At 42.5% G+C, this 19,956-nt stretch overlaps 5 protein-coding genes across 5 annotated transcripts; 4 read left to right on the plus strand and 1 right to left on the minus strand.

Moving 5' to 3' along the window:
* Positions 1-613: 613 nt before the first annotated feature.
* On the plus strand, positions 614-6,814 carry AK88_00331 (DNA-directed RNA polymerase III subunit RPC1; the record flags this gene model as incomplete). Its single annotated transcript, XM_012477982.1, has 5 exons — positions 614-4,943; positions 5,101-5,979; positions 6,102-6,273; positions 6,390-6,602; positions 6,742-6,814. The coding sequence occupies 5 exons, from the start codon at positions 614-616 to the stop codon at positions 6,812-6,814; spliced, it is 5,667 nt and encodes a 1,888-aa protein (XP_012333405.1).
* Positions 6,815-7,749: 935 nt separating this feature from the next.
* Positions 7,750-8,937, plus strand: AK88_00332 (uncharacterized protein; the record flags this gene model as incomplete). Its single annotated transcript, XM_012477983.1, has 1 exon — positions 7,750-8,937. The coding sequence occupies one exon, from the start codon at positions 7,750-7,752 to the stop codon at positions 8,935-8,937; it is 1,188 nt and encodes a 395-aa protein (XP_012333406.1).
* A 69-nt stretch (positions 8,938-9,006) lies between these two features.
* Positions 9,007-9,861, minus strand: AK88_00333 (uncharacterized protein; the record flags this gene model as incomplete). The annotated part of the gene is made up of 1 exon (XM_012477984.1): positions 9,007-9,861. The coding sequence occupies one exon, from the start codon at positions 9,859-9,861 to the stop codon at positions 9,007-9,009; it is 855 nt and encodes a 284-aa protein (XP_012333407.1).
* Positions 9,862-12,897: 3,036 nt separating this feature from the next.
* On the plus strand, positions 12,898-15,122 carry AK88_00334 (uncharacterized protein; the record flags this gene model as incomplete). The annotated part of the gene is made up of 9 exons (XM_012477985.1): positions 12,898-12,945; positions 13,036-13,266; positions 13,428-13,503; positions 13,635-13,835; positions 13,989-14,078; positions 14,272-14,361; positions 14,500-14,633; positions 14,732-14,782; positions 14,913-15,122. 9 exons carry the CDS (start codon positions 12,898-12,900, stop codon positions 15,120-15,122), a joined length of 1,131 nt encoding a protein of 376 aa, XP_012333408.1.
* Positions 15,123-16,755: 1,633 nt separating this feature from the next.
* Positions 16,756-19,689, plus strand: AK88_00335 (uncharacterized protein; the record flags this gene model as incomplete). Its single annotated transcript, XM_012477986.1, has 1 exon — positions 16,756-19,689. The coding sequence occupies one exon, from the start codon at positions 16,756-16,758 to the stop codon at positions 19,687-19,689; it is 2,934 nt and encodes a 977-aa protein (XP_012333409.1).
* Positions 19,690-19,956: the final 267 nt, after the last annotated feature.

Below are 19,956 nucleotides of genomic sequence, written 5' to 3' on the forward strand. Positions count from 1 at the left end.
TGTTCCCCCCGCTTGCCAACTTAGGGGCTCGGCTTTTTTCCCAACTATGGTTCCGGGGCAAGGTGGAAAAAAAAAAAAAAAAAAAAAAAAAAGTGGGGTGGTCATACGGATAAGCAAAATATATGACCCACTTGTGTAGGCACAAAAAAAAAAAAAAAAAAAAAAAAAAGGGGAAAAGGAAAGGGAAAGGGAAAAAAAATGATAATTAAAAAGCATCGCACAACGGAGGACTGCAATTCCTTTTGCGATTTTTTTTTTTTTTTTTAATTTCCCCCCTTTTTTTTTGGCTCATTCTGTTTGTAGCTCCCCAGAGCGAGTAGCCACCACTTATACTCTCCATGCACAACTGGCGGTTGTGTTGCCCTTTCCCCTCGACTAGAAGTCTCATGCGAGGGGGGGGGATTGTGTTGGCATGCCCCTCGAGTAGAAGTCTGATGTGGGGGGGGAAGGGGAAGTGAAGAAAAGATCATCGTTTCTGTCATGCTTGTTCGGAAAAAAAAGAAAAATCTGATAGGGGAAGGGAGAGAGACCTTTACACGTTTTTGTGGGGTTGCCTTCTTCTCCGGTGAGTCGTGAGGGGTGGGACAGGAGAAGTCCATCGCGTGTCGCCACAATGAGGGGGAAGGCGGTGGACGTGCAGCAGTTGCAGGGGAGGGAGGTGGACGTGCAGCAGTTGCGGGGGAGGGAGGTGGACGTGCAGCAGTTGCGGGGGAGGGAGGTGGACGTGCAGCAGTTGCGGGGGAGGGACATGGGCGTGGATAATTTTCGTGTAAAGGCGGTGGACGTGGAGGAGCTGCGAAGGCTGATTCAGCGGAGCAGCCTGCGGAAGGGATTCGTGCAAGACGTGAAGAGCAACTGGGAAATCAAAAGTCTGAAATTTGGGATTATGAATAAGGAAGAAATAATAAAATGTTCCGAGGTGAAAATTTTAAACAGAGAAATGTACAAAAACAACACAAGCATACCCTACCCTTATGGAGTCCTGGACCTTAAATTAGGAGCTCACAAAAGTAACTCCTTATGTGAAACATGTAATCGAAATTTTATGAACTGTTCAGGTCATTTTGGATATATTGAATTAAACTACCCACTGTTCCATGTGGGATATTACAAATATATAATATACATATTGTACTGCATTTGTAAAGTTTGTTCACACATTTTGTTGAGCAATGAGAAGCTTGAATTTTATACGAATTTAAAAAGACGTACGGTGGAGGATAAATTTTTTAAAAAGCATATTTTTAAAAAAATTCTGAACAGTTGCAAAAAGGTGACCAAATGTTACCGTTGTGGATATCCTCAAGGAGTAATTAAAAAAATTATAAAACCCAGTTTAGATCAATTTATGAAATTAAAACATGTGATTAAGACCAAGGAAAATGGAAGGATGGTAATAAAAGAGGATGATTTGAATAGTCTTTACGTTTTAAATTTGTTCAAAAATATGAATCCTTATCATATTAAACTTTTAAATGTAGAAAATCCTGAAAAATTGCTGATAACAGCCTTGCTGGTACCACCAAACACAATTAGACCTTCCGTTATAATTGATGAACATGGAACAGCAGAAGATGATTTGACTTGTATTCTGTCGGAAATCACACAACTCAATAACACCATAAATAACCAATGTACTAATGGCTACCAAACAAATCAGTTCCTTGGTAATGTTGAATTTTTGCAACTTCAAATTACGAGATTCATTAATAGTGATTCCCCTGCCGTGTCTCAATTGTTGGCGACTCAAAATATTTCCAAACCTGGTAGGGGAATTTGTCAGAGGCTTAAGGGGAAGGAAGGTCGATTCAGATGTAACTTATCTGGTAAAAGGGTAGACTTCTCGAGCAGAACAGTTATATCCCCCGATCCTAATATTTCCATTGATGAGGTGGTCGTGCCAGAAATTATTGCGATGAGACTCACTTACCCCGAGAAGGTCAATCGGTACAACATGGATAGATTGAAGAGACTTATAAAAAACGGGACGAACATTTGGCCGGGGGCAAATTATGTCATTAAGAAAGGGTGTAACAAGGGCAATTCGTTACAAATTGGTGGTGGAATGTCATCACAAGGGGATTATTCCCTTATCGATGTGGTGAAACGGTATGTCGGGCAAGGGGGGGAGGAAGAAGGCATTAGCAGCGCTCAGCCCACTTCCACCATGCAACATGTAGACTCTCGTAGAGGGAACTCTTTCATTAACAAAATAAGTTTAAAGTATGCGAATAAAAAATTCATCATGGACAATTTGCAAGTGGGGGATATTGTAGAGAGGCACCTAGTGGATGGAGACATTGTTTTATTTAACAGACAGCCTTCCTTACACCGAATGTCCATCATGTGTCACAAAGCCAGAGTAATGAAATACAAAACTTTTCGCTTCAACGAATGTGTGTGCTCTCCTTACAATGCTGATTTTGACGGAGACGAAATGAATTTACATGTCCCACAAACGGAAGAAGCAAGAGCAGAAGCTTTATACCTTATGAATGTAAAACATAATTTGATAACGCCAAAGAATGGAGAGGTGATGATTGCTTTAACGCAGGACTTCCTTTCCGCCTCCTACGTCATCACAAATAAAGATACCTTCCTGGATCGAGACTCCTTTTGTTTACTTTGCTCCTATTTTTCAGATGCAAAGGTAGATATAGAATTGCCTGTGCCAGCGATTCTGAAACCGAAGGAACTGTGGACCGGAAAGCAATTAATAAGTGTCCTCATAAAGCCAAACAGAAAGGAAAACACAATTATTAATTTTGAAATGAAAGAAAGAGAATACTCAACAAAGAATGGAGATTTAAAATATATGTGTTTGAATGATTCTTATGTTTGTTTTTATAAGTCAGAATTGATTTGTGGCTCGTTAGGAAAGAAAGTTTTAGGGTCTTCCAAGTATGGCCTATTCTACTACCTCATCCATCACAACTCTTCCTATATTGCGCTAAAAGTTATGAACCGTTTTTCAAAACTGACCAGCAGATATTTCTCCAACAAAGGAATGACCATAGGCATTGATGATGTAACTCCATCTGAGACGCTCATTCAGAAGAAAAAGGATTTGCTCCAAGAAGGTTATGAAAAAGTTAATAAAGAAATCGCTCTTTATAATGAAAAAAAAATGCAAATACAACCAGGATGTACTTTAGAAGAAACGCTAGAAATAAAAGTAAAAAATACGTTAGATGATTTGAGGAACGATGCAGGGAAGACTTGTAATAAATATTTACATCATTTGAACAAACCTCTTATCATGTTTAACTCTGGAGCCAAGGGAGCTCTTATCAACATTGCTCAAATGATTGCCTGTGTGGGGCAACAGAACGTTACGGGTCAGAGGATCAAAAATGGATTCATTAATAGGACTCTCCCTCATTTTAATTTTCACTGCAAGGACTCTGAAAGTAGAGGCTTCGTGCAAAACTCGTTCTACACGGGTCTGAACCCAACGGAGTTTTTCTTTCATACCATGTCCGGAAGAGAAGGACTTGTGGACACAGCTGTGAAGACTGCTGAAACGGGGTATATGCAAAGGAGACTCATGAAAGCTCTGGAAGATTTATCAATTCACTACGATTACTCTGTTCGTTCTTGTGATAAACAAATTGTACAATTTATTTACGGGGATGATGCACTGAACCCATCTTATGTCGACAACAATAATTCTTATGCTCATCAGTTTGAAAAAATATTTGACCACATCACTTCCATTTCGTCGAGCAATATTCTCTTGTCCTATGGCAAGCTCTCCCCTCCTTTGTCCAGCATTGCAGTACCCCCTGCCCCGTTTTCACCCTCCCCCATTTCGTCCATCGTCAACAGGGTCGTCTCTCAAATGAGTGCCCCGGATGCGGCGCCCTTCATCCCCCTGTCCCATGACCAGCAATTTGTCAACATGGTCATGGAAACGCCGCAGCGACATGCTAACCGAAGTCAAGCAGCGGAGGAGCAGCAGCAGGAGGAGGACGACGAGGCGACGGCGCAAAACAACTGCGTCCTGCCGCCACGCCAACATGAGTCCATTTCACGGTTCGTAAATGATTACCGTAACGTGGTGGAGATAAAAAAACTCATGGAGAAGAATCAGGTCTGCCTGAGCGAGTCGGAAAAGAAACTCGTACGAAGCATGTACAGCCAGATGAGCAAAAATGTGGTCAAGAAGATTGAAATTGTTAACACAGTGTATAGATCTGAGAGGGAAAAGTGTCGCAGGAGTAAGGGGCAATGTCAGGTGGCGACCAACGTGAGAGATGTTGTTGGTGGAGACTCCACTACTGCAGATGTGCAAACTTGTCTCCCCAACAGGAGGAAGAAAAGATATGCACAATCGCATAGCGGGACGAATGGAAGCCGCGACAAGGACGAAAGTGCCAAGCTATATGAAAGCAAATTGTACAGGCAAATGATAAAAAACATAATCGCATTTGTAAGTGTATTTGAGTACATTGAAAAGAAGAAGCAACATTACATTCTACTCCCATATGAAGTTGTGCAGTGGACAAACTTTCTTATGAACTACCTACCAGAGCTCATGCCAACTAACATATATGTTCATACAAAATTGTCTCAACGAGAAAGTCCCACTCACCAGGAAAGGACCAAGACAATGAATATCTACATGAAGGAAATTAAAAAGTGGTTACTTGTGAAGGCGATTAATGTATATAAATTTTTTAAATATAAGAAAGGGGTTGACTTGATGAAACGAAGTGATTACTTCAACTTTGTTTGTACAGAAACGTATGAACCATCTTTTCGCTACCTGTTTTACGATTACCCATTTATTAACTTGAAGCAATTGTATTTGTTCATTTTTTTTAATGTCTCCAAGTACTTTAAGTACATTTCTGCTCCGGGGGACGCCGTGGGGTCCATTTCGGCCCAGTCCATTGGGGAGCCCGGCACGCAGATGACCCTCAAGACGTTTCACTTTGCAGGTGGGCAGAGTGGAGGGATGAGAGGGGTGTTATCATGGGGTAGCGGCGAGGTCGCTACCCCTTCACCATGTGTGCGTCATGCGCGGCTTCACTTTTACACCGCTTAAATTATGCACCGCTTAAATTTTACTTTTGTTTCCCCCCCCCCCCCCCGCAGGAGTGGCCAGCATGAACGTGACCCTGGGTGTGCCGCGAATAAAAGAAATTATAAACGCGTCGAGCAATATACAGACCCCTATACTGAATATTCCCCTGCAGGTGAAGGACAACTACAACTTTGCCCTAATGATGAAATCAAAATTGGAAAAAACCACCATCAGGGATATCTGTCTGTACATAAAGGAAGATTACACCTCTCGGGGGATCTTCTTATCAGTAAAGTTCAACGAGGAGCTCATTCATAACCTATTCTTAAACATAAATGCCTACACCATTAAGGATATAATAATGAGGCAAAGTCACATTAACAGGATAAAAATTAATAAGATTGTTGTGGAGGTGGTGAATGCGTACAAGCTACACTTGTCGTTGAAGAACGACGAGTTTTTGTTTTTTCAAATCGAGTCTCTGAAGAAGGGGCTGCTGGATCTCCTGATTCATGGCGACAAGGATATAAAGCGCTGTATCATTAAGAAGGAGGAGGTGGAGGTCGACGTGTCGGATGGGCACATATCAGACGAGGAGGTCGACGTGTCGAGTGAAGAAGTTGACGTAACGGGTGAACCCCAGCAGGGAAGACCCAACGACAAGCAACCCCCTACCGTCCATGGCGACGACGCTGACCAAACCAAAGGAGAAGAAGAAGCCACCCCGCAGGAATGCCCTGAAAAGAAAAGCACCAATGAGGCGAAACTCAGAAACATTATGGAAGCCTTTAAAACACAAATAAAAGAAGAAATGTTAAAAAAGGACAACCCAGAAGGGGAAGAAGAATCGATTATCAATTTAGACACGATCAATGTGGACACATTAAATTTAGAAGAATTGGAAATAAATAAAATACGGCATGAGCAAATTGATTTTTACGATGATGATGGTAACCTGTACAGTGCAGGCAATGGCTTGGAATGCACACAAAAAAAAAAAAAAAAAAAAAAAAAATTATTTACTCGATCCTTGTGGAGGGAAATTCGCTCAACTACGTCCTGGGATTGGAAGGAGTAGACTTTAAGCATATCATTTCGAATCACGTGATTAATGTTTTTCAAGTGTTGGGTATTGAAGCTGCAAGAGTGACCATCATCAATGAAATAAAAAAGTGCGTCGAGGCGTATAGCATAGATATTGATATCAGGCACATCATGCTGCTGGCGGACATCATGGCCTTCACGTAAGTCTGGCTGACGCGTGTGTGTGTTGTCGTCACGCGGGATAATTCATGTACGTATTGCACCACCCCGTTTTCCTTCCTGTCGACTGTTCACGTCACACTTTTCCACCCCACAGGGGAGATATCCTTGGGATAAACCGCTTCGGCATTCAGAAGGCCAGACACAGCACGCTCATGCTTGCGTCCTTCGAAGAGACCAACGAACACCTTTTCGTTTCCTCCTTCTTTAAAAATAAAGACGAAATAAACAACATCAGCGAGAGCATCATTGTGGGGAAGAATATACCCATCGGCACGGGTGCCTTCCAGCTCCTCTACGATTACAAATTGTAAGTTTTTATTTAGAAGTGGTGAAGTGAGGTGATGCACGGTGGACCAGGAGAGTTGCCAGGAGAGCAGCCAGCAGAGTTGCCCCCCACATGCTCGCCCCCCTTTTTTTTTTTTTTTTTTTCACCTTTTCCCCCGCAGCAACCGAGAGGAAAGGAAGCTCACCCTTCTGGAAAGGGCGCAGCGGGAAATGGAGCACCAGGAAATGGCATGACGGAAAATTGTCATGAAAATGGCACGGCCCCTATGGGAAGAGAGGCCAAGCTAGCTGAACGCGAAGAAGCAAGTGCCCATCGAAGAGGCCACGCCGTTGCGGGAGTTTCCATTTTTGTTTTCACCTTCCGATTTGTTTAACACATGTACATTTGCACAAACAAGTGTGTACATATGTATGTCTATCTATTTGGCTATTTTTTTTTTTTTTCTTTTTTCAACCTCTGAACTCTATCAGTTTTTAAACTGCCCTTCGCGACATGTGCGCAGCGGCAAGCGGGAGAGAGTACTGCTCCACGCCACCTACGCGACGTTGAAAAGGTGAAAAGGTGAAACGCGGCAAGGACTATTCTTAGTTGTATAATGGAAATTATAATATTTCAGCAACTTTTTTTTTTTTTTTTTCTTTTTTGACAAAACAGGTGTGGGTGGTCGCCAAACCCACATGGGGGCGTTTTTCCTTTGCGCTTTTTTTTTTTTTTTTTTTTTTTCCTTCCCCGATAAATTGCCCCCCTTTTTTTTTTTTTTTTTTTTTTTTTCCTTCCCCGATAAATTGCCGCACTTTTTTTTTTTTTTTTTACTTTGCGCATTTGGCGAGTTGGAAAAATGGCTAATAGCTAATCTGCTAGATGTATCCTCTGAGCAACTGGTCATCCTTTGAGAGGGAAAAAAAGGGAACGGCATCTCCTGGGTGGAGCTCGGCACGAGTGGGTCTACTCCAATTTGTTTGGTCATTAATTTCTTTACCATTTTTATTATCATTATTTTATTTTTTTTTTTTTTTCCCTACATTTCCCACTTTTCCACCCGCATGGTCTTAAAACTTTGCTGAGGCGGGAGACCTTGACACACCCTTAGGGTTTAAGCGAACAAAAAGGGGGGCGCCGCTCCGCCGCAGTTGCCACGCCGCCCCCGTTGCCGCCCACTTACGTCCAAATGACGGACTTCCAGACGGCCTCCGGCTCCCTGGAGGAAATAAAAAACATATGCACCGAGCTGCTGAACGCAAAGGAAGAAAACGTATTCAACAAGCTCAGCCTCTACCACGAGTTGGAGGAAAAGTTGAAAAAGCTACAGCCAATAATAACTCGCATCCGTATTCGAAGGAACGAAAAGGACGAATCTAAGAGGACCTATGGAGAAAAAATGATTAAAAATGTGGACACCCTCCTGGAGAGGTATGATCTGCTTTATAACATTTACGAAGAGGAACTAACCATTTTTAAAGAGAATTATGAAATTGAAAAAAAAAAAATAGTGGCAAAAAAGTTGTTACAAGAGCAACAACAGAAGGAGCTTGAAGCGCAGATAATCAACAGGGGGCGAGAAGAAACAAAAATGGAACACTTGAGGATTCAAAAGATGAATGAAGAAAAAATGAAGATTCTACAAAACACACAAGAGGATCATGCACAAAGGATGAAGAGAGTGGAAACTATAAAGATGATTATTCAGGAGAAGTGTAGCTTCCTCTGTGATGAGATTGCTGCGGCTTGTGACCGTGGCGCCGCCGTGGAGTATGTGCATGCTCAGCTGGGGGTGCCTTCGGGAGGTACGCAGAGACTTGACGAGGAGGGTCCAGGTGCGGTCCACCTGGCCCACAACGCCGTGCACCTGGTCGACTGCCTTTACCTCGTGTACAAGCAAAACGAATTCAAGCCATTCAAGGAGGCACTTCAAAACATCATCGAGTACCTAACCCACTTGGTAAAAAATGTGGACAATGAAGAAATGAAGCTGATCAATCTCATGAATCAGCAGTTTCAAAAAAATATTCTCTCCAAGAGGGGCACGCTTCTCCTGTTCGTTTTAATTGGGTACGTGGTGAAAAAGGCGGGGGACGTGGTGCATGTGCTTAAGAAGCTTAACAGGCCAGTGGACGAGAAAAATATTTATATGTACTTGGAGGAGCCAGATATTGCTACGGACTATGAGGGGTGGAAGTGCTGGTACGATGGTCTGCAGACTGCGCTCGATGTGCTTTGCTCCTTCTTCCGCTGCGTGAACAAGTACTCCGATGCCCCTACGGACGAGCAGGTGCGCTCGGCGTTTTTGTACTTGCGGGGCAAGTTTGGCGAGGTTAGCGGAAACAAGTCGGGTGACGCAACGAGCGGGGCGACATAACGAGCGGGATGACGTAAAAAGTGCGAAGAGGTGAGGGGGGAGAACTGGAGCGTCGCGCCGCATCACCGATCAGTCGCTTTCCCCATTATCCGCTTCCCGATCAGGCGATCCACCCCCCTGCGCGGCCTGCTGCCCCTTGAGGAGGTCGGAGACAGCCAGCAACTCGCTGAACTTGGCGCGCACGTGGTAGTCGGACAAGCGGTTCGTGATGTACGTATCGGCTATATTAACCTCTACAATTTTTTTCTTCTTCTTATGAGCATAGTAACACAAGTTGGTGGCGGTGGACACGGAGGATGAAGTGCCGATAACCAAAAGAAGGTCACATTGCTTTATCTCCTTGTGGGCTTGTTTCAAAAGGGCCTTGGGAATGACTTCGCCAAAAAGAACGACGTTAGGTTTAAATATTCCTCCACAAGGACACTCTGGAGGTAGCTGGTGCATAAAGTGAGAAGTTTTTTGTAGCATAATTTTATTCAATTGAATTGTCTCCCTGCATGTACAGCAGCGAGCTTCAAAAACACTTCCATGCAAAGGAATAACTCGCGAATTTCCACTCTCCTCATGGAGCCCATCAATGTTTTGTGTAATCACTGTTTTTAAGTATCCTAGATTTTCTAATGTGGACAAAGCCGTATGTCCTGGATTCAATTCGACTTCATAATCTGATGAGATATCTCTAATGACTTCCCAAATTTTTTCTGGTGATTTCCAGAACCCCCAAATGGTACCATATATTTTTGGGTCATATTTAGTCCATATGGAACTGTTGGCGCCACGGAAACTGGGGACGTTACTTTCGGCGGAGGTGCCTGAACCTGTTAGGGCTACTACATAAGTGCATTCCTTTATCATGGAAACCAGGTCCTCCAGCGTGATGCTCTTTGTCATCTTCTTCCGGAAGAATATCATTAAGTTACCCATTGGACTTTTTTTTTTTTTTTTTTTTCTACACGTTAGAAGGGGGGTGGGGTGAGAGTTTTCACCGCTAGCGTTTTTATATAGATTTGAGATTTTTTTTTTTTTTTTTTATATACTCTTCTCCTGATTTTTTTGTTTCGCTGCGCTTGTCAGGATGGTGGCCCAGTTTTCAAAAGAGCAAATACGACAAAAAAAAATAAAAAAAAATGAGTTCACCTCAAATCGGGGTTGGTTTGTTATACCCCCCCTTGAGGCACACAAGAGGGTAAACCCACTTTGCAAGGTGCCAATTTGTGTTGCAAACAAATGGCATACCAATTTAATGTCTACGCGATGCCCAAAGTTGCTGCAACTTGTGTGCGACCACCGACGTGATTCATCAAATTAAAATAACAATGTTATGAGGAGCAGCTAGCTATTTTTTTTTTTTTTTTTTTTTTGTTTGTCACAAAGGGAAAAAAAAAGGGGGTGAGTTTTAGCCATGTGTTTTTTTTTTTCCCTTTACACCCATCTGCACGCACGCATTATATTGCTGCGATTTTAACGTACCATAATGTGCTCTTACGGAAATGGGACGCAATTGGTACATCCTCTATCTCACTTTTCCCACTTGAATTTTTTTGTTTGTTTTTTTTTTGCCTCTTCAACATTGGCATTGGCGCGTATTCCATCTGACAGAAACGCTTTTTACACTTTAACAATTTTTTAAAAAAGGGACTACAAAAAATCTGGGACTGGGTAGAGATGCCATTCAGACAGGTGGCATGTGTGTGTGTTTATTGTACAGCGCACTTTTGTTGCAACGCTTTTTTTTTTTTTTTTTTTTTTTTTTCCCATTTAGCTACCTGATGCAGAAATAAAATAGCTTTCCCAATATAATTCATTCGAGCCAATAATTTCACCCTTTTACGCGTTGCTAATGGGGGGATGTGAATATGGACCAATATATAAGCAAAGAAAAGGTACATCCCTTTATTCACGTGCAACGGACACATTTACTCCTCACCCATTAGAACAACAGACCAAACAGGCCTATTAAAAAAAATATGATCAAAATATTTCTGTACACACCGAAGCGTAATATACTTCGGTTGGTTAAACACATCTTGCCTCCTCAAAACGATGGCAGCAAATACATACCACCTTTATGGAACTACTCTGAACCAGATGGGGGGAGTGTGTCTGGAGAGGACGGTCTAATGAAAACAGGTTTCAGATTATTTCATTGTCTCATATGAGTAACCTTCACACCACTGCGCCTGCTCAATTGGCACGGCCCATCGTCGATCCGTATTTGTATTGTATGTAAAAAGTATATGCTAACAACTTTGACCCCACGCGACGCTCTACACCACACCCATTTCTTTTCTTTTCTTTTTTTTTCTTTTTTCCTTTGGTGTACCCCTCCGTTTTGTTACGGCAAAATCAGCATGACTTAACAAGAAGGTGCCCCGAGGGGGCGTTGAAAATGCCGGGAATATGAAGGGGGAAAATCAAAACAAGCCCCCTCCGTTGTTTCTCCACCTACGCGCTTATCCAAACACGGACCACACCAAACCATTCCCACTCCTAAATAGCCTTAATGAAAAAAACTAACAGGAGGGAAAAAGTGGAAGGCCGAGGGACAAAACGTTTCAGCAACAGAGCAACGAAGGGAGAAGATTTTCTTTTTAGGTTAAAATAAAATAACGATATAATTTTATGCGTATGAAACGTATTAAATCGCTGAGTGTAGTTTAACCAGTGAAATGGGGTTCAGGGTGTTTATTATTTGTGTTAATTCCTTAGCGGGCGCTGATGGAGGTGAGCACCACACTACGTGCGCAAGTTATGCATCGTGTTTGTACACGTATAATTGTATAACTACGCACGAGGGACGCTCTTTGGTTTGTTTAAATCAGTAGCGACTGCTTTGGAATGGCCACCCAAATAAATGTGAGCCTTCACACTTGCAGAGGGAAAGAAAGAGAAGGGAAAATAAATATGCATAAAAAAGGCACACCTTCTTTTTCTTTACTGTCAAAAAAAAAAAAAAACGGTAGAGAAAGAAATAAAGTAAAAGGATGGTACTTTTTTTTTACCACTTGCATTTGTGAAGAGGTTAAGTATAATGTTGGTGACGCTTCGGTTGGAAAAAAAATTCTCTTTATATAATGTTGTGACGGTTACTTCTTTATCAGGGGGATGGGGCGATTTTCAAGTGGCATTTTTTTTTGCCAATCTGTTCATGTCACTTGGTAAGTTTTTTTTTTTTTTTTTTTTTTTTTCTCCCTTTTTGTGATACCCCGCGGGGGGTCAAAATGGGGCTCATTTATTGCGCACCATATACTATGTACAATTTTGAACGCCAAAGTTGTACCTTTGAATTTGTGCAGTAGTGGAAAATTATTGTCATTTTTTTTTCTGGATGACACAAATAAACTCCTTTTATTCCTATTTTCAAAAAAATAGTTTTCCCTCCCACCGTTGGAAATTATATCGTGGTTATTATGCCTTTGGCAAAGATTTCCCCTGTTTGGGGATGCCTCAACCGAGTGGTATCGCCCCCTCATGGCCTGACGCGGTTATTATCACGCTGTCATACGTACGTACATCACCTGCACACCCCTTCGCGAGAGGCGAAAATATGTTATCCTCAAAGGTTCCCAATGTGTGGAATGAAAAATTTGCCATCCTATCTACCCCCATCTGTACGGTCAAAAAAAAAAAAAGGGCGTATACAACACACGAAAAAGTGATTTCCACATGAACATAACATGGCACACCTGTGAGTAGAGACAAAGGGACACCCCCACATTGTTAAGCGCATCGTCAGCTTCGATTTTCCACTCATTTTTTTTTTTTTGTTCTTCAAATTTGGTCACTGCTTTTGTGGGGCAGTCACACAGCATAGACGCCACTTTTTCTACACCTGTTCTGTACTCCACTTTTTGGCGTCACTTTTTTGCACTGCTAAGTGGGTATCCACGTGTTAGCGCCAAAATAGGAGGGAGAAAAATTATCAAACGAACCGCAGACACAATCTCCTTTAGCCACCCAATGGATGAACACATTATAAAGAGGCTAACCAGCAGAGAGCTCAAAAGGGTACCCTCCTCCCTAAACAAAAATATATATATATATATGTATATGAACAAAAATGTTCCCCCACTTCACGCTCCATCCCCTGCTCGACAGACTATTTTGCAAAAAGCGAAAGACATTTTGGAAGAAAGGGAAAGAAATGCAAATGACAGGAACAAAGATGGAAGAGGAAATACAACCACAGAAAATGAACAATGTTATAATAAAAATCCTGAGGGAGAAATAGGGGGAGGTTCGAATGTGGATGAGGATACTACTCCTCCAGACAAGCAGGACAACTCTTACTACAGCTTGCATGACTTTTCTTGTACTTATCTCAAAATGGTTGGTTTGATCAAAATATGCAATTATGACCAATTATTTTATTTTTTTTTTTTTTTTTTGTCTCAATCCCTTTGGCCTTTTTGGTTTTCTCTCCTCTCATCCATGTGTTAATTTTGCCTCTCCCTTTTTTTTTTTTACAAAACATCACTTCTCCCACGTAGTGCCAAATGAACATGCTGAAGCACACGAGCGTCGAATATGAGTTGGTCATTTCCTTCATGCGAACCTTCAACAGTGGTTATGCGTGTCTCCCTATACACAAGCATTTGTAAATGCACGCATATGTATTCGCATGGAGACGCCTCTCTATCTTCACGTGCTTAGGATCCACTTTACACTGAACACACATATTGTTGGCACCTGTGCAGAGCTCAAGTTTCAGTTGAACCTAACCAACGCTGACGACCAGGAGGACAAGAAGAACTCAGTGCTTCACCAGATGGCCAACCTGTTCACGGATAAGCTTATTTGCTACTGCACTACCCCCATGGCTGTTGTGGTTCCACATGGAGACAGCGAAGGAGGACTTCTGGGTGACGAGCTCCTGGAGCAGATTCGTTTCTTTTTCAGTAAGCGCGCCCTGGGTTAGAGCGATGCACGCACATACACCTACCTGCCTGTGCCTGTATGCGTATACGCGTGTATGCGTGTGGTTGTTCTCCTTCCGGTTAAGAAAAGACAAAAGTCACTTCCTCCCATTTCACACCGCCCCTTACACACAGAGCAAATCGAGGAGAAGAGCCACGAGAACTTCCTATTCAACATGTGCCTTAGCAAAATTGTGGAATGCATTTTCAATTTCAAGCCAAACCGTAATCCGCTTTAAATGTTTCCCAACTAAAACATAAATGGGCAATTCGCATGGCCACATTTTATCTACTGCACTGTTGGCATGGGGTTCTCCGCTTGCTCAGACATGGCGAACATTACGTTGGCTCCTTTGAAGTGTCATACTTGCATTACTTATTTGTATGTTTCTTTTTTTTTCCCCCCTCTTTTAAATAGCCGAAGACGTGGCCACCTGGATTTCCAGGCAGGCGTTGGCCGACCTAGTGAAGGCCCTACTGGGCGACAACTTAAAAAGATACGAACAGTGTAATCATAAGCACGCGGATAAAACACGCAACGAAGTGTGTGCACTTATGGAAATGTGTGTCCCAAGTGGGGAGCTGCGCTGTCCAAGCAAGCATCGCGCACACCACACAATTCACCCGTTGGAAACCAATTTGCCAGGCATCATCTGCATGACGGACTTTATAAAAGAAAGACATTCGAAATTGAGTTTCGCCCAAGTTGACAACGTTGTACTCATGATCGAGATCGTTCAATATGCCATTGTTTACCTGTCTGAGCGGAAATACAACACGGTATAGGGGTGTAAATACGATAATTTGGCCAAACCCCTCATGTATGAAACACTTTTTTTTTTTGTAATGTTCCACTCCTATTTCATATTCTTTCTCAGAAATGCTCCTCATTCGTGCGAGAGGAATGGTTTAAGCATTTCACAGATTTGGTATGACCTGTTCAGGCCAAAAAGGACAAAAAAAAAAAAAAAATAGCCAATATATGCCAGCTAGCTAAAAAATCGTTTACTCCTATTTTTTTTTTACACCTGATATTTTCTCCACCTCTCCGACGCGCAGCTGCACACGCTAAAGAACTCCGAGTGGAAAATATTTTTCCACCAACTGATAGTCGCGGAAACTTTCCTTTACGAGAAGAAGGCGGAAAACACGAACAAGGAGTTTAACAGCTATTACAAGCAGCAATTGGAGGTGTGGAGGCTGAAAAATACATCCTACTCCAAGTGGTTTAAAATTGAGATGCCCCTCTCGCTGAGTTTGTTGAAATGATCAGCGGGAGGGACTGCCTATACACAGGCAACCCACATAAATGTATATACGAACCCAGACAAATATATAGCCTTCACGTCCTCTCTCATGATCGCAGTGCTACACTACTATACGTTCGTTCAAATCTGAACTACCCCGCGGGGCGCGCCCCGCCATACGTACAACTGCACACATGCATATAAGGAGAATACACAATGGTATTTTTCTCTGTGCTACTTTATGGGCACCATTCCCCTTAATTTGCTTCCCCTGTGTGGTATGTATGCGCCACCGTGAATGCATCCATAGGTACATGCAAGTGTAACATATTGGGTGTTTTTTTAGCGTACCTTCAATTTACATGCTTTGCTGGGGCAACCACCTAAACAACCGTACATTCTGTTGATGCGATGTTATTCTTTTGTTCTTTTTTTTTTTTGTCCATTCTTTCTCTATTCTTTTATTTTAATTTTTTTATTTCTTTTTTGCCGTTTTTCACGTGTTCTTTTTTTTTTTTTTTTTTGGGTTTCTTTTCCCGTTTTTCCCGTTCTTTTTTCTGAGCCTTTTTTGAAAAAAGTGGGCTAAATTTTAAAATATGTGAAGCGGCAATTACGCTTCAAAATTGGCGCTAAAAAATTGTAAGGTTTGGGTGTCACCTTTGTTATTTTTATTTTATTATTTTTTTTTTTTTTAATTCCCATTTAAGCTTGCATAAGCGAGCGAAAGTTTTCCCGTTCTTCCTTTTTTTTTTCCTGACTTTTTTCTTTTTAACATTTTTGCATCCTTTTTTCCCCCTTTTTTGGGTAATTTTTTTTTTTTTTTTCACGAAGCTTCATCAATTCTGGCCTCCCTTTTCATTAAACACTTCAATTTGCGCTATGCCATTTGGAAGTGTATTTGTCATAGGAATATTTCGAGGCTAGTCAAACTGTTTCATTTTTTTTCTTTTTTTACTTCTCACCCCCAACGCGTTACCCCCTTTCATTATGCTAAAGTAAAAAAGGCTTGGCACACATACGGGCCGAGCATATACATATGTTATACGCGTGGTTCCCGTGTGGAAAAAGAACCTCTGGTGTTGTCATTTGGTTGATGCCTAGGCACACAATTCTTTGCATCCTATTTTTTTTTTTTTTTTGTTTCCCCATGGGGTATCCCTCCGTTCATACAGAGATGATTAATGGCAGGTTCATTTTCTGCGCACATTTGAATTGCGCCATCTCGTGCGAGTGTAAGGTAATGCCACCACAGGCGCGCGTAACACTCGTGTGAGCCATGCCTTAGTTGCACACAGAGTTATGTAGCTGCACATCGGTGTAATTTTTTTTTGGCGCGCGTAACATTCGTGTGAGCCGTGCCTATTTGCACACAGAGTTATATAGCTGCACATCGGTGTATTTTTTTTTTGGCTCGCGCTTGGACAACCCCACGAGAAGCGATTGAGAGTTGTCCCACTTCTCTGCTCACCGGAGGTCGGACATCAACAGGCCTTTTTCCAGCATCAACGTGTAGAGAAAACGGTTTGTTAATGACCCTAAGACGAGGATTCCTTCTGCGCAAGCACGAAACAGACGAGTAGGTTAGCCCTTTCCGGTTAGCACTGTTGAGGATTAGTGTATAGTCCCTCCCCCGTTTAGCAACGTCCCTCCGAGGCATGTCTGAACAAGAAAACCAGAGCATATTAACGAAGACAGGAAGCAGTGAATCCATGGTCCACGGGAATGATGCAGTGGGGGATCCCGAGTTACTCCAGGGGATAAGTAGCCATGGAGGCGAAAACAAGGCAAACCATTCCCCCAGTGAGCCGAGCCACCCGCATGAGGTAACTGGACCCAAGAGCAACGGCACAGGGGAAGCACAGGCCAGCACGAATAATATTGCCAACGACAAGCTCAAGACGAATCTAAGTGAAGACAAGAATGACACAAAACATAGGCACATCGCGTATGATGATGGGAACCCAGAAATCACCTATTTTGTAAACAAGGAAAATTTAAAAATAGCAAAGTATGCCTGGAGAGTAGAAAACCCCAAGGCATATGTATTTGCCTTGCATGGAATAACATCCCACTTGAGAAATGAATATCTGAATTTTATGGGTAGACCAGCATGGGTTGATGAGAAGCAACAGAAAGGGGAAATGGCTATCTGTGGTATTGACGGTGATTATACTTTTATGCAAGGGAATAATTTCAACTGTTGGGACGCGGCTCTGTCTGCTAACAAAACTGCGGGTAAGGATGATAGCGGGAAGGTTGTGCATGGGGAAGGAGGCGACAGTTTTGTAAACCTACACGGGGAGGTTACGAGCTCTGTTAGGGAAGAGGCCGAAGCGGGGGTCACCGGCGGGTCCGGGGCTGACCAAAAGCTCAACACGGGTGAGGCGGTAAATCAGGGTGTAAATGGTGGAACAAATGCTGTAACGAATTCTGGAACGAACGCCGAGGCGCAGGCATGTCAGCACGCCAACAACGCGAACAAGGATATGCAAAAAATGAAGGAGGAAAAAAAAAAAACAAAGGAAAAAAAAAAAAAAAAAAAAAAAAAAAGAAGAGGCTTGTCCAACGACCTTGCAGATGATGGAAGCACAGTGGGATGCTCATTTAACAAAATTCTACAAACCAATTGGACAAAGGACATGAAATTTATAAACGACACGAACAACATGCTGTATTATTATTGTCAACCTAGAGATGCTAACGCCTCTGGGGGAGCTTCATCTTCTTGTGACTCCTCCGATTATGGAGAAAAAAAAAATCTGGAAAAAAAACTCACAACCTTTTTGTCCTGTTCCTCCTGCATTACCAGCATAAACGAAGGCGCAAACCACTTAAACAATAAATTAAATTTTGGGCACAAAGAGAACGGTGGCCGCCAGCCGATTTGTGATAACCGTGGGGGAGAGGGGGTTTGTCCGCAGGAGAGCACTGGCCATGATGTAGGCGAATGCCCCAAGGGAACCAAGCTGAACAGTGATAGCAGCGGGAACAACAATCACCATCAGCACCACCATCACGATCAGAACGGTAGCAGCGAGAGTAGCGAGGAGAGCAGCGAAGATAGCAGCAGTGATGAAGACATAATCGATGATGAAAATGTTCTGTTACCAAACAAAAATGATTCTCAAGTGAATTATGGCTCCAATGTGTACTACTGTTCCATGTGTGGTGTATGCAACTACTGCAACTGTGGGGTAAGAACCCTTTCGTATAAAAATAGCTGGATCGAAAAGTTCAATCAAAATGGCTTTTCTTTCTTCGGTATTGATAATCAGTCACACGGACTGTCTGAGGGCTTCAAGAACCACCGATGCTACATTGAAGATTTTAATAACTTCATAGAGGACACACTTCAAGCATTGGAAATTTTTATTGAAGAATGGAAAGAAAAAAATGAATTAAAACCCATTATCCTTATGGGTGTGTCCATGGGTGGATGTATCGCTTTAAAAACGATGGAGGCCATCTTTCGTTTGAACAAGGAATGGAAAAGCTACGTCAAATCTCTTATCCTCATTTCTCCAATGATTAGCTTAGGAAAGCAAAAGAGCAAAATTAGTAACAGGCTTCTCATTTCTGCTACCAAGTTTTTAAAATACTTTTTCCCTCTCCTTCCTGTTAATGTAAAAGAGGGGAATGCTATGTACCCATGGATCAAACATGACTCAGAACTGGATCCCTATCAGTACTGTGGGCCTCTTCGCATAAGGATAGCAGCTGAATGTGTGAGTGCAGCAGATAGTTGTTTAACCTATAAGAATTTAAAACACATTGAAGAGAGCAACATTGACATAATGGTGATGCAGTCGAAGAATGACTGCCTGGTAGATCCCATTGGAGCTATTGAGTTTTTGAGGAAAATGATGCGTCTGCATAGTAAGAGGGAGAGACGAAACAGTGCATCTATGTTAGATGCAGAAAGGGTTCGTTTGGTAAATTCTGCTTTTCCCCGCGAAATTAATGAAAAGAAGGATTTCCTATCCCCTAACGGTTCTACATTAATCGGCAATGCGTACAACCATGGGGAAGACGATGTAAGTGGCGATCCTTCCTCTGTGACACACCACCATGGAGGCAGCGAACAACACGTTGATGCAAGTACGCAGGGGATGAGTCATGTTACCATCGACGGGAAAACCACCACCCTGAAAGACGAAATTGTGGTGAGCAAATATACCAGCACCAGTTTTATTACAAACAGTAATCACCTCCCACCAGAGCAGCAATCATTAATTCAGAATAAAAAGAAAGAAGACAACGTCCCCATGTTTATTAAGTCTTCTTTGTCCATTGAATCGTCCAGTCGAATACTAAGAAATGATAGCCAATTCTCGGTGGGTAGTTGCGAAGATGACATGAAAGGAGAAAAGGACATATGGACTTCCTTTGACCACGGCTACTATAAGTCATTTAATTTGAAAAAGATAAAAAGCGTTGACGGGGCGGTGGTAGACTCCGCGGGGGAGGACCAGTATAAGAATCTGAGTGTATACATTTTAAAATACGGCCACCATGCTCTTCCTGGGGAGCCCAACAGTCGCGACACGATTACGCTGCTGGTCGACTGGCTTAACCGCACATGCAACTGATTCGTGTGCGTAAAACGAAATGGGTGTTAGGAAGCAGTGCATCTCTCTCCGGGGGTGTTGTGCCTGTGGGGGGAGGACAAGTCAAGTCCACAGGGGGCATGTAATCTTTACTGATGCACTGTGGTCAATTCCAATTGTCCGATGTTCCTTACCCACAGGTTTCTTTTTCATGTTGGCTCGTTTGAATTATCATTTCCCTTTTTTTTTTTTATTTTATTTTTTTTTTTCTGTAACACTGTACTGTGTCGCATGAGTGTATAGCATTTT

The sequence above is a fragment of the Plasmodium fragile genome (genome assembly GCF_000956335.1).
Source record: "Plasmodium fragile strain nilgiri unplaced genomic scaffold supercont1.3, whole genome shotgun sequence".
Classification (NCBI taxonomy): Eukaryota; Apicomplexa; class Aconoidasida; order Haemosporida; family Plasmodiidae; genus Plasmodium; species Plasmodium fragile.